At 40.5% G+C, this 15,503-nt stretch overlaps 1 protein-coding gene across 1 annotated transcript in view; it reads right to left on the reverse strand.

Annotated features, from left to right (window-relative positions):
* LOC143996032 (pituitary tumor-transforming gene 1 protein-interacting protein-like) overlaps positions 1–15,503 on the reverse strand; it is a 113,571-nt gene that overhangs the window by 90,088 nt on the left and 7,980 nt on the right. Inside the window, exons 2-3 of the mRNA XM_077490837.1 lie at positions 2,646–2,698; positions 1,335–1,443 (exon numbers count right to left, since the gene is read on the reverse strand). Of these exons, the coding sequence (XP_077346963.1) occupies positions 1,335–1,443; positions 2,646–2,698 (162 nt within the window). The remainder of the gene's footprint in view (positions 1–1,334; positions 1,444–2,645; positions 2,699–15,503) is intronic.

Consider the following 15,503-nt stretch of genomic DNA (forward strand, 5'->3'; position numbering starts at 1 on the left):
TGCACGGGAGATTCACGGAATACCCATGTGGGCAAACAGAGCCCTTGCATGGGTGTATCTTGCAGTACATTCGTATGAACGAGGCCTAACTGAAAAGGATTTGCAGAGTTAGGCGAGGCTTCAAACTGGACAGACAGCAATTAGAACTGTCAATGTATCCAGAAACCTAGCAGAAGCAAATTCTTTATTCACAACCCTGAGGGCTCATGCACACAGGGCGTTTAAAGAAAAAAAAAAAAAAAAAAAAATTAGCTGCAAAGCCACAACCCACATCAGGAAAAAGCAGCTAGAAAAACTTGCTTTTAGTAGCTTTTTGTATTAGCGTTAATGCACATTTAGCCGTGCTAGCTTTTATTAACGTTTCTCTGCCTCTTATCAAAATCAATGGTTCCCTATGAGAGTCCATCGATTTGAACAAAAGTCGCACCAGAAGTCGGATCATGATGATGCGACTTGCGGTGCATCTTGTGCTCTGAGAATCTTGAAAAGGAACCCCACTACAAAATGAAAGAAAAAAATTAATAAACCAAAACACACACACACACACACACACACACACACACACACAAACACACACACACAAACACTGGAGTGGGGGCCCCTTGTGACATCACCGTCCCATCATGCCTAGGGCGGTGACATCACAATGAGGTGGAGCCTCTGGATGAAGTGTGGTTAATTTAGCCTCTGCTCCTGAACCCACAGGCTATCTTTTTTCTACTGCCCTAAACGCTTATGCCTCCAAACGCCTCTGACAGTTTATGTGTTCATGGACACATAGGCCGCTTAGAAGAGGAAAAAAAAAAAAAAAAAACCCACACGCCCCAAACAGCAGCTGTAAAAACATCCTGTGTGTATGAGCCCTGATGAAGAATATAAAGATCCTAGAAATGTGTAGGCACTCAATGAAACTTGAATATTTAATGGAGGTGGCCATTTCATTCTTTTGCTTCACCCCCATCTAAAAAAACATGGCATGTTGCAATATCTGGATTACTTCTAATTGATACAGATTATAAACAGTATCCATAACCACCCAATTCGTTCCAGAAAAATTTAAAATGTTAAAAGTTGTTAAACGTTCTTCTCAAGTGCAGTAAGAATATAAAAATTGGTGATAAATTTGAATCCAAATAAAGCACAACGAAAATGGAAAAACAAACACTGAAGATTTTTACTGCCACATATTTGGATGATTACATTGAATATCGCTTCACCTAATTCACCAAGCTCAGTGAACATACACCCTATGAACAGTTGATTCCTAGATATCCTATAGCAGTTCAGCACCAGCAAGGCACATTTAGGCACTTGGTGTTTGGAATACTACTTACTCCAGCAAGCTGCCCATCTTGCATTGGACAGGGCACATAGAGAGGAAGGAGGAAAGATCGATCTCACAGGATAATCCAGACAGGTGTTATTTGTTGTACACCACAGGCACTGCAAACAAAGAGATCACAAATATATTAGGCTTGCCTGGTGACATTTTCACTTTCAATAAATACACTGTAGGGTGCAAACACAAAAAAAAAAAAAAAAAAAAAAAAAAAAACCTTTGCATCACCTAGTAACAGCGAATAGGGCAAAAACAGGAAGAATGTAATTAGGCCATTTCTAGTTCAGGTTGAATGTTTAATGGATTTAAATAAGAATTTCCAAGAATCCTTAACGTCATCTATGAGCCAAATGCGGCATTTTCCCATTTTAAAACAATGAAATGCACTCGACCAGCAAGTAATAACCTAATTTTTTTTTAGCCACATTTACAGAATGAATCTACATGCACTCTGAACTTTACACACACACACACACACACACTGCATTTTGCTTATTCTAAAAGTAGCTTTTATTTATGGTTTGCGTTCATATATTTAAAAAATAACCTGAACTGAGGGCAAAAGACTAGAAACAGTAGTGCCTAGACACTACTTGCAGCTGATATTTTTTCTATTACTTTTTCTATAAGGGAAGCTGCACACTGGATCTAAGTTGTCTCAAATAAGCTTTATTGCAAGAGACAATGGACTCCATCCCAATGTATTCCTCATCCTTGGCCCATTTTGTCAAATCAATGGGCAAAATCCATGTACCCGATTAGCTGCATGGATCCTAATGTTAATGGCTTTTAGGTCTAGTTTCACATGCTTTGTCCTTTATAATGTGGGTAAAGGCTTCACAAAATTACCTCTACACGAGGCCCGATAGGGCTCACTGTTTTTTTTTTTTTTCCCCCTCTTATTCCTGAGTGCTCCTTTGCACTTTGAAAACTTGAAATAAGGAATAAAGAACACACACACACACACACACACACACACACACACACACCTCTACAAAGCCTACACATCTACAATAGCAGGTGAATACACTACAGTCATACAAAGTCTCGTGTGACATTTTACATTGGCCAATACCGAGATCCATATTAGTGCTATCCCCCTGAGCACAACTTAACCAATGTTCCTGCACAGTATAGCCCGGTCTTTTCCTACTAGGTCCTACATCAGGAGTTGACTGGAGGAAAAAGCTGGACCAACACTTTACTTGCATAAACATTTATTGCCTCCCACAGGAGGGAAAGACATGGGCTACAGAGCCAGATTCTGCCAAAAATCAAACAGTAGACAGCACTCTGTTGTACTCACAGTAACATTCTTCAAGCACTCTTCACAAGTCCTTCCGGTATAGAAGCTGCATGCTACAAAGAAAAAAATAAAATAAAAAAGTTAATAAAAATCAAAAACACACACACAAATTCTGCTTATGGTAAGAGAAACAAATAAAATAAGTGAGTCTGTAATAACAATTGCCCAAACCCTCGGGCCATCAGATATTGGGGTTGATTTACTAACACTGGAGAGTGCGAAATCTGGTGCAGCTCTGCATAGAAACCAATCAGCTTCCAGGTTTGTCAAAGCTTATTTGAACAAGCTGATTGGCTACCATGCACAGCTGCACCATATTTAGCACTGTGCAGTTTTACTAAATCAACCCCACAGTGTATTGATACGGGGGGGGGAGGGATATTTTTTGAGGAGGAGATTACAAATCTTGTATTGGGGAACCTGCCACTTTAGTTTGATGGACTGAGTGATATTATTACACAGTGTAACAAGTGATGGTGTGGAACAAACTTATGCCTCTTACACACCATCAGAAAATAAAAATCTTTCGGATTGATCGCGCGATAGTACACAGCCGATCATGTCCAACAATATCCAAAGGGACAAAACAAAAACTTTACTCGGGGGGAAAAATTTTTTTATATATATATATATATATATATATATATATATATATATATATATATATATATATATATATATATATATATTATATATATATATATATATATATATTAGACAAACACCACATATGATTGGAAACACGAAAATAGCCCAGAAGGAGATCATAGACCATGTTCATACCACAAAGATGCTCCAACATACAAACAGAAAATAATTTGCAGCCTATCACAATGTACACGATTATGCCTCACTTGTTACACTGTAATATCACTTAGTCCATCAAAGTAGAGTGCCAGGTTCCCCAATGAAACATGAATGGAAATAACCAAAAGGCATGGCAAACACAGGGGACACACATATTTGACATATAATTTCCAACACTTAGATACCCAAACAGGAAGGTTTTCCAGAATCATACAAAAACCACATACATTTCATAGAGCGCAAAATGCACCGGTGAATTTGAGATTAGTATTAGGCAACCAAATGCGAACGATAAGACAAAAGATTATCTGATCCTGTGTACGAGGCATTAAAGCGGTTCTGCACTGCTGAAAACTTTTTTTTTTTTTTTTTTTTTTATGGTTACGCTTTAACATTTATGTTTTTATATAAAAACGCTTACTTTTGTTTTCTGACTACAGCATATCCGTTTTTGCGCAAAGTGTTCGTTTATATTCATAATGATCGGCCGTTGTCATTTTTGTTGTGGGCATTTGAAGCCCACAAACAAAACTTCCTTCTTTCCTCTGTTTCTAACCAGGATGCTTTGCCGGTTCTTGCGCATGCTCTGTAGCTACAGAGCAGAGCGGTGTAATTCCTGAATGTTGTCAGGACAACAGGCGGCGTCATATCAAGCGTCCTCGAAATCTCACGAGATTTCGTCTGTATTAGCCGCAATGTCTCCTGGGATTACTTGGACGAGATCCCAGGAGACAGTGCGGGGTTCACCAGGAAGTGATGCTGATCCCCGTATAAAGACCGCCCATCGCTGCAGGGGGTGAAAAGAAAACAATGAAAGTTACAAAAGGTAGGCTAACTAAAAAAAGAAAAAAAGTGGCATTAGAAAAATGTATGAACTATAGCGACCAGAATGGCAAAAGGTTAGGAAAATGTGTGCAGAACCGCTTTAAAATCCCCAACTTGACAACCCTGGCTGAGAAAAAACAAAACCAAACAACCACAAACAACAACCACAAACAACAACAACAACAACAACAACCACAAACAACAACAACAACCACAACAACAACAACAACCACAAACAACAACAACAACAACCACAAACAACAACAACAACAACCACAAACAACAACCACAAACAACAACAACAACAACCACAAACAACAACAACAACAACAACAACCACAAACAACAACAACAACCACAACAACAACAACAACCACAAACAACAACAACAACAACCACAAACAACAACAACAACAACCACAAACAACAACCACAAACAACAACAACAACAACCACAAACAACAACAACCACAAACAACAACAACAACCACAAACAACAACAACAACCACAAACAACAACAACAACCACAAACAACAACAACCACAAACAACACAAAAACCCACACACATGTTGAAGGTGGAGTCACATCTGGTGTAAGTAAAATGACGCAAAATGGATATGTGGTGCTGTTAATAAAGTGTTATTTGAAAAATAAACGTTTGGAACTGATCAGACTTCTGGCCGTCTGACCCCCGAGGCAAACAAGGGCAGTCGCCAGGCATCATTGATCTCAGAGGCAAACAAGGGCAGACACCAAGTGTCAGGCCGCGTACACACGCGGGGACTGTTCGCCCAACTTTGTCCGCTGAACAGTGTTTCGGCGGACAGTCCGCCCGTGTGTGGGCTTTCAGCGGACAGTTTCAGCGAACAGTTTGCTGAACAAGGTTTTTCGGAATTTACGAAAAACTGTCCGCTGAAACTTGGTTTCAGCGAACAGTCCCCTCGTGTGTAGGCTTGTTCGTCAAACTAAGTTCCGCGCATGCTCAGAAAGGATTTACACGCCGAAAGTTGTAATGCAGTGTATAGGACGTTGTATTTTCCGTCCCGTCGTACGTGCCGTTCACGTCATCGCGCACGGTTTCAGCAAACTGTTCGTTCGTCGTGTGTGGGCAAGTCCGTCCATGCTAATTTTGAGCGGACTGTTTGCTGAAACTGTTTGATGGACAAAGTTGAGCGAACAGTCCCCGCGTGTGTACGCGGCCTCACTGAACCCAAAGACTGAGAACAACTAGTGGGGGGGGGGGGGGGAGTACTGGGGAAGGCAGCTCCCCTCATTCCGTTTTCTTTGGACCAAAAAGGAGACAAACATACCCACATGTTAGGGTGTGAAGAGGGTCACCATGGCAGGAACAGAGGGACAATTGGCCCAAGGGCAACCCAGAAAGCAATAAATACCCAGCAGACATTCCAACTCTTTCCTGCTCTATCCAAAAAGGAAAGGGGGAAAGGTGGGGGAAGTTTTCAGCAGAAGCTGACCCTTGAAAATTTGCTTCTCTCTTTTGGCCTACTACCTGTAATTAGCATGCAGTCTAAAAAATAAATAGCTGGTAAGAGAAACTCTGGCAGATATGAAAATGTCTTGGCAATTTAAAAAGGATTGTCTTTGTTTTTACAGGATACAGAGACAAGTTATAGAGTGGGCAAAGGCAAAATACATCAGACTAAACTATCATTTTAAATCTCTGGCTAAATACTTGGGGGGGGGGGGGGGGTTAATACTCCAAATTTATGAGAGCCGTGCAGAAGGTGCAAGATCTGCCAAACACAGGCAACGTGCATTTACTGTGAATTAGAACACTTTATAAAGTCGTTCTCTACAGCATGAAGAACAAAAAAAATTTGTAACAATGCAGTAAACCAGCTAGCCAGGCCTGAAGAGAACAAAAACGCATTGAGAGAACGTTTCAGCGTTGCGAATGTAGAGATTTCAGTCTCGGGGTAGATTAAAAAGAGTTCTGTTGCAGTTCACTGCTAATTCTAATGGAATTAGTCCTTATTTCTTCATATGTCAGGGACAATAGAGATGAAATCAGCAACAGAATATATAACTCGGATTGTTAAAAAAAAAAAAAAAAAAAAAAACAACACACACACAAAACAACACAGCCTGAGTAGAAAAGCCTATCCCCTAACAGCATGCTCAGAAAATGACCCTTGTGCTCTCTGTGGAAGCAGTGGTCTCTCTGCAGAGCCTCAACACACTCCCTGCTGATTCAGACCTATAGTTCTCCAAAGTGCATGCTCCCTGCTTATTGAGAACCCCACTGATGACTCATCAGTGCCCATCATTGCTGATTTATCAGTGCAGCCTCATCACTGTACATTAGTGAAGAAGAATGGGGGGGGGGGGGGGGGGGGGGAAGAAACCCTTATTTTTGAAATTTTATAAGAAACCAAAATTTTCGATCCTTATTCAGGTCTTTAGCAAAAAAAAAAAAAAAAAAAAAAAAAAAAAACACCCACACACCACACACACTGGCTGCTCACTTTTTAGTTGGCTCCTGGATGAAGATACTGTAAAATGTGTCCTTGATTTACAACCAATTTAACTAGACCAAAAGGGATTATGCAATGTTCATTGTTGGGGTATACATATTCTTTTATTCTACTAATCTCTCTGTCCAATATAAATCTCAAAAAATAACTGCATTAAAAGTCAGAACACAAAATAAATAAATAAATAAAAAAAACCAACACACATGACCTCACCAGAACTCAATATACTTTCCATTTAACCTCAAAAATAAAAAGTAATTTCCAACTTGCTCAACTTCCTCAATTACATAACAAGCAAACATTTACAGACTTACACAGAAACAGTTTCTGTGTATACAAACAAACACACACCAGGGTGCTTCTAGCAAGGTCTAAAAGTGTAGGAGCTCCATTCACACTAATGCTTTGTGGTACCGAGAACGACCCCAAACCACAGCAAAGTGTGGCTCTATGGGTATTGGGGGCACCCCAACACAGACAGTAGCAGACACCACAAATGGTCATCAACATTAACCCACTTCTTCAGAGCCCAGGTCACCCTGGACCCACCCCCTGCCAGTGCATCTCTCCGTCACTCTGCTCTCTCCTCCTATCACCATGTTTCTCCTATCACCATGTCAGCACATTAACCGGATTAGTAAACTTTTGTTCTGTTTTGGCATTTACATAAAATTTGTTTAAATCATTTTCGGAATTTGTGCAGTTTATTCGAATTGAACTCAATTCAACCGAATTTGGAAAATTCTAATCGAATTCCATTCGAAAACAAGTTTATTCTATATAAAAGTAGAATTTTGGAAGATAGTTCTATTCTATTCCATTGTTGTTACACAATTTTTTTAAATTATTTAAAGGTACTTTTATAGCACTGTCAATTTACGCAGTGCTTTACATATACAGCATCTCACAAAAGTGAGTACACCCCTCACATTTGTCAAAAATTTTATTATATCTTTTCATGTGACAACACTGAAGAAATTAAACTTTGCGTAGTAGTAGTAGTAGTGAGTGTACAGCTTGTATAACAGTGTAAATTTGCTGTCCCCTCAAAATAACTCAACACACAGCCATTAAAGTGTTTATCAAGCCATACAAACACCGGCAGCCCCTCTATTATAGATTGGCATAGCACACTGTATATGTGTTTTTGATAAAAACGGAGGGCTATATAAATACCTTTTTTGAGCAATCAGGCCGGTCACGTGACTCGTGGCCGCTGTACAGCTCCAATACATGGCTACTACAGGAGGGGCTGAGAGCTTCCTCTGACATCAGCCGGGGAGATCACATGGCCGCTCAGCCCCTCCTGCTGTAGCCCTGGAAACCAGCCAAGAGTCAAGTGACCAGTTTGATGATGGCTCTAAAAAGATATTTACATGCCTCGTTTTTTTTATAAAAGACTAATAAAGTGTGGTATGGAAATCTATAATAGAAGGGCTGGCAGGGACCATTTGGAATTTTTAATTTGTACCAATAGCAGCAGATATAAAGTAAAATATGTACAAAAATATGAGGGGTGTACGCACTTTTGTGAGATACTGTACATTCACATCAGTCCCTGCCCTCCAGGAGGTTTACAATCTAAAGGTCCCCAACTCATTCACATACTAGGGGCAATTTAGACGGGAGCCAATTAACCTAACTTAACGTGGTCGGGATCTGAACCAGCGATGCTTTTGCTGCTAGGTGAAAGTGCTAACCACTACACCACTGTGCTACCCACTTTCTCTTCTGTTCTGTCTCTTCTGAAAACAGTTATATTCTATTTTAATTTTCGATTTGAAATTATTGTATTAAAAATTTGGGAAATGGTTATATTCTATCTTATCGCTTTTAACTATTCTATTTTTTTTCTATTCAAACCTATTCTATTTTCAGGTGGTTATATTCTATTAATTTTCCTATTCTATTTTCTGTCTCTCTCTCCCCCCCTCCCTTCTATTCAAAATGTATTCTATTTAAAATTTGAATTTCAGAAGATGGTTACATTCCATTTTATTCTATTCTACTATATTCTTTTCCATCCCTATATTTTTCTATTATTTTACTTTGTTCTATTCTTATTATATTGTTTTCCATTTTCTTCGTAAATTTTAAATTGTTTTTGCATCAAATTCCATCCTAAATCTTGTTTTGTTATTTTGGATTTGTTTAAATTCATTACTAATTGTGTCAATAGACGTGTGGTTCATTCCGTTCTTAATTGAAATTCGGGCAACTTTTTAAATTATTCGGAAATTTTGATGTATCCAATTAAAAAAAAAAAAAAAAATTTGTCCGAATTTCAATTCAGAACTAAATGAACCACACGTCTATTGATTAGCTCCTTGTGCTGCCGCTTCTTCTCACACTCTGATTTCGCTGTACAGGGACTGCAAAGAGTAAAAAATAAAAAAAATAAATTTATCAAAAAACATTCTTAACCACTTGCCGCCCACCCTATAGGCAATTGACGGTGGCAAAGTGGTTTCATAATCCTGATCGGACGTCATATGACGTGATCAGGATTATGAGCCGCTGCGCCCCCGGGGGCGCGCATCGCGGCGATCGTTGTTGCGGGGTGTCAGTCTGACACCCGGCAACTACGATCTCGGTAAAGAGTCTCCAACGGAGACTCTTTACCACGTGATCAGCCGTGTCCAATCACGGCTGATCACAGTGTAAATGGGAAGTGCCGGTGATAGGCTTCTCCTCACTCGCGTCTGTCAGACGCGAGTAGAGGAGAGCCGATCGGCTGCTCCTCTGACAGTGGGGGGGGGGGGGGGTCTGTGCTGATCGATTATCAGCACAGCCCCCCCGAGGATGCCCACACTGGACCACCAGGGACGCCACCAGACCACCAGGGATGCCCAGCAAAAGGTAATCCTCCCTAGACCACCAGGGATGCCAGTCAGCACAATGGATGCCAATCAGTGCCCATAATGGATGCCAGTGCCCACAATGGGCATCACTGATTGGCATCCATTAGTACAGTATAACACCAATGCCGCCTATGAGTGCCCACCCGTGCCGCCTATCAGTGCCCACCCGTGCCGCCCATCCATGCCCACCCGTGCCCATATCAGTGCCGCCCATATCAGTGTCCATCAATGCCACCTCGTTGGTGCCATATCATTGGTGCCCATCAGTGCTGCCTTATCAGTGCCCATCAGTGTAGCCCCATCAGTGCAGGAGAAAAACGTACTTATTTACAAAGTTTTGAAACAAAAAAAAAAAACTATTTTTTTTCAAACTTTACGGTATTTTTTTATTTGTAGCGCAAAAAAAATAAAAATAAAATAAAAAAATAAAAAAATAAAAACACGTAGGAGGTGATCAAATACCACCAAAAGAAAGCTCTATTTGTCGGAAAAAAAATGATAAAAAGTTTCATTTGGGTACAGTGTAGCATGACCGTGCAATTGTCATTCAAAGTGCGACATCGCTGAAAGCTCAAAATTGGTCTGGGCAGGAAGGTGTTTAAGTGCCCGGTATTGAAGTGGTTAAAGCTAGGCCAATGTGTAAAAAATTCCCACTAAGCCCCTGTACACACGGTCGGAGATTTCAACAACCAAATCCGTCGGATTTTGTCCATCGGATCTTGTCCGAAACTGTTGCATACACACGGTCGGACTAAGTTGTCGAAAAATCCGATCATTCAGAACGTGATGACGTAATTTCGTTACGATGGGACTACGTTCAGGCTAGTAGCCAATAGCTTTGATGTAGGAATTTGATCTGAGCATGTGTGGCACTTGGTCCGATCAAAATTCTCTACACATGATCGGAGTATGTCCGATCGAACCAGTTAGTCGGAAAATATTTCCAACAAGTTGGAAAATTGGGGCCGACGGAATCAGTCCGATGCATACCACACACAGTCGGATTATCCGACAACACGGTCCGATAGGACACATTCCGACGGATTCTCCGACTGTGTACAAGGGCTAAGAGTATATTGATTGGTTTGCACAAAAGGTTATATAGTGTCTACAAACTACAGGAGAGATTTAAGAAATTATGTTACCAGTAATGGTGGCGATTAGCTAATTTTTAGCAGACTGCAACATTGAAGTGGACAAATCTCTCATATCTGCATAGAGTTTAGGTTTTAAATGGTTGCAAACCTCAGAAAACGCAAAATATGAACAAAGCATATCCCTCTATAGTTGGGCTTGTATCGTTCCAGAGCACATATTTCTGTCTGCTGCTGCGGCCCCATTCCTCTGCTATCAGCATCTGACAAGTTTTCCTGACACCAAGAGAAAAATCGTGACAGGGGAGAGAGATCCAGCACACAGCCTGTGAACTGACAGCTCTGTTCCTGTGTGGAGGAGGGAGGGGCGTGTCACTTCCTCCAATCAGCTCTCAGAGCTCTCCTCACTGAGCTTTGCAGTCTGTATTTTTAGCTCTCTGACAGCTCAGACAGACTTTATAAATTTTGGACTAAACATATGTAGAGAAGAGAAGACTGCACATAAACAGATACAACTTATGTGGGAGGATTTGTTTCATCTCTGTGTATTATCTGAGGCCAGTCACTTCACTGGGTATATGTGAGAGTTTACAACCACTAACACTGTGCATGTTTAAAAGTGACATGACGCACATTAATGAACCCCAAGGGCACACTGAAGAGTAAATCTGCCATAAAAAGTGACAGCGTTGTCAAAGCCAGCAGAGACTCCAGATGCCACAGCTACTCAATTCTACAAGTTAATAAAAAAGGGACCCCGCTGACATTCCATCTAAAATGACATAAATATTAATCCCTGGCAGGCTTATAGAGAGGCTCAGTGAGAAATGTAGACTAACAGAGAAAGTAATGAGACATTCACCCACATGCACAATATATAATGGGAACAATCACACCACTGCGGTGCGTCAATGCGCCTCATGCAGTACAGCAATGTGTATTGCATTAAGGCGGCCCTCTGAAAAGGACTAGGCTGCTGACACCAAGAGTTCATGCACCCATTCTGGCAGTGAACCTCCACCCAAGTGCAATATGATAGTATGAATGGGTCCTTATTCATGTGTTTATCCTGAAAAACAAAACACACACACACACACACACACACACACACACACACACCTGAATGCAAATTCAACACACACACCATTTTTTTGGATTTAAATCAGATTTTTATCAATTTTTTTTAATAAAATGCTTTTGGAGTAAAACCCCATTTAAAACATAGTTTTCTATTTAGGATATATTAATTTAGCTTATAATGGAGCTTAAGTTATGTAGCATGAGGCTGTATATTCTGCAATATTTACATTTTTGGTAAACTCATTCCATAAATCCAAGCTCTGCAAACTGAGATAACATGCACTGCATTGATGCATTCACACAATTTCACATTAACCATGAGATACAACAAAGTTCAGGAATATTCCCTTTAGAGCTGCAACTAACGATTAATTTGTCTGTCGACTAATCTATCGTTTATTTTTCGATTAGTCAACGACTATCCGATTATTTTTTAATGAATCTAGTGGTTTTTTTTTGATTAGCTAATTAATCCTTTGGATAACCTTGAGAGTATTGGCATGGCAGGCAGAGTATTGGCATGGCAAGCAGAGTATTGTATCCGGCTGGGTATGGAGGGATGGCTACTTCCATCCGACCTCTCCCCTCCAATGCACAGATCAGTACAGAGAGGGTAGAGAAACCGGCGCCATGGCATGATACTGTCAGAGCGATCACATTGTAAACGCCTGGGTGTAGAAAGATGGCTGCCGCTTTGGAGCTAGGCCAAAGCCTCTCCTAAGGCCGAGACCGCGGAGCGCTCCGCGGAGCGCGGCATGTGCGCTCAGATCACGGATCGGTGACGATCCGTTGCACCCCTAGGGACGGCGGCACGGAGGGGGGGAGAAGAGAGGGGGACGGCGGCATGGAGGGCAGCAGTAGATACTAAGCACTGCCACCACTGTGACGCATCGACGCCCTGCACGCACGTCAACGTATTTTCTTAGTCGACATAGTCGATTACGTTGACGCGTCGTGGCAGCTCTAATTCCTTTATCCCATTGTCTTGCAAATCTATGTACTCTACAAACTGTATGATTGAATCAGTTCTGATATCGCTGTTTTACTAACCTGACAGCTTATTATTCTAAATAGGAAACCTTCATTTTGTTTGCAAATATTAAAGATTCTAACTAATAGCAAGAATAATCCCTGATATTTAAAAGAGCACCTGTCATTTCAGGTCCATCATGGCAGCGCCTGTTAGTGGGCATCCACTCACCCGCAACTGCCATGTCCCTCACCTTGTTGTGTCACTGCCGCATCACCAGCTGTCCCATTAAAGTGAATGGGACTGTCGGTGAGTCAACAGCAGGTCAGAGATGACAGTTACTCTTTAAAAATTATGATTTGAATCAAGTCTTTTTTACTACAATTTAAATCAAATCCACCCTGGAATTGGGAGATGTCACTTAAGCACAAATACACGCGTTATATCTTTAGTGGCAGCTCGATGGTCAACAAGAGAAGTAGATGGATTCTGAAGAAGCAGAAAGCATGGCAGCAATTAGGATTGGGAGGCTGTAGAGGCGGGCGGATGGCTTGTGCACATCCCTTGCATGCCAGTGTGGCAACAACGATCCTCCATACTGCAGCTGAAGACCACCTATTCAAATGCAAGGCACATGGTTGCGGTGTGGCCTTGTTCAATTGGCTTGTGGCACGGTCCATTTCAGATGAATGGGTTTGTATTTGGCATAGAGCTGCACAGTTAATTGTTAAAAGATTGCGATCTCGATTCAACACCCGACGATCTGTATTGCAGTTTCCCCGATTCTTTCATGTAACAAGTATAGAGAGTTCTCTGCTCACTCGGACAGTGCCAAGTTTTTAACACTGTAAACGCTTCCTTCTTAGATCAAAGGGATAAAACTTCTGTGTGTAAATGCAAGAAGTTTAACCACTTAAAATCTAAACCTTTTTCTGACACTTCTTTCTTACAGTTAAAAAAAAATTAATTTTTTTTGCTAGAAAATTATATATTTTTTTCAGCAGAGACCCTAGGGAATAAAATGGCGATTGTTGCAATATTTTATGTCACACTGTATTTGCACGGTGGTCTTTCAAACGCAATTTTTGGGGAAAAATACACTTCAATGAAAAAATAAATTATACACAAAAAGAAAAAAAAAAAAAGAAAACCCCGAAACAGTAAATAAAGCCAAATTTTTTTGTTTCATGTGAAAGATGATGTTACGCCGTGAGAGAATCATGATCTATCTTCTTAGCAAAAGAATTGCGATTCTCATTTTAGCCAGAACCGTGCAGCTCTAATTCGGTGCGGTATTCCCATTGTAAAAGGCCATTTGGCTCTAATAAAAATAAACAGACATTTGGGAGGTGGCAGTATTGCCCACACCGATCACTTTTTCCAGATCAGGTGTACACATGCCCCAGCACTTGAGATGGCCAAACCCAGAGGGAATGGTAGCCATACAGAGTTTGATTTTATTACACGATCAATGGGCAATTGAGCTCAACCAAGCTTTATAAATTCTGAAGCAATGTAGAGAAGAGAAGACTACAGATAAACAGGTACAGCTTATGTACGAAGATTTGTTTCATCCCTGTGTATCACCTGAGGCCAATCACTTCACTGGGTATATGTTTAAACTTATTAAGGCAATACTCTGACTTATTCATACTTATAGTCACTGTGTGGGTGGTTGTATTCCTCCCCACCATAATATAATTGGTTTATTTACATATACATACACACACACACACACACACACACACACACACACACACACATATACATATACATATACATATATATATTTTTTTTGTCTGTCTTCCCCTATAGCCTCCCAAACTATATCATTCTGCTACTTTTATTGGACACGTATACTATATACCACTCAAATTAATTATTTCTATACATATAGATAGTTGTGAAACACTATAGGGTCCTTTCATTTATATACCAATTTTTTTCTAGACAGATTTTTGGCACATCTTAGACCTTTTGACAGAATGCCCCTTCCAGCCAGTGCTGTTCATCCAGGTGTGCCCCTTCGTGGTATCTATTCGCCTGTGCCCCCTCAGCTCCCGAGCAGGACACTTATTGCAACCACCATGACAACAATGGTCAGTGACCCAGCCCAGTGGCTTGGCAAGTATTAGGTCTCGGATTTGTGGACCTCCCTTGCCAATTACTATATTTTTTGTTTTCCCCTTTGCTCTCACCAACATATACCCACTTATTTCATTATATTTCATTTTTGTTCCAGACAAGACAAATATGCATCTGCCCCGAAGAGCGAGCAAAAGACTTGCGAAAAGCTTAGGGTAACACCGATGCTCTTGATACATTCATACTGCTGGGTATTTCCCATCGGGACATCATTAATGCTTTTCATCTGTTTATTTTGTTGGGCATTTCTGTTGTGTGCATTGTGGTTCATATATTGTTCCATACATGTATAACCTTCTACCTCATATTATGTGTACATATATTAATTGATCTATTTATTTATGATGAATTTTATTATCTCATGGATGTATTTGGAATGTAGTGAATTGACATTTGTTTTTACCACTGCTGTTAACTTGGCCACTATGCCGGTAACGCACATTTATTGTTCCCAATTGGTTACACAGCATTATGTAATTGTAAAAAATGTTAATTTATTATTTCCGGTGAGAACATATGCCTACTCTCTCCCACCTCATTTTAAAGTCCTCTGGCGATCTATCCTTTTCTTTTGCGTAT

Source organism: Lithobates pipiens, unplaced genomic scaffold (genome assembly GCF_037356315.1).
Source record: "Lithobates pipiens isolate NorthernLeopardFrog02 unplaced genomic scaffold, aLitPip1_a1.2 Scaffold_19, whole genome shotgun sequence".
In the NCBI taxonomy this organism is placed as follows: Eukaryota; Metazoa; Chordata; class Amphibia; order Anura; family Ranidae; genus Lithobates; species Lithobates pipiens.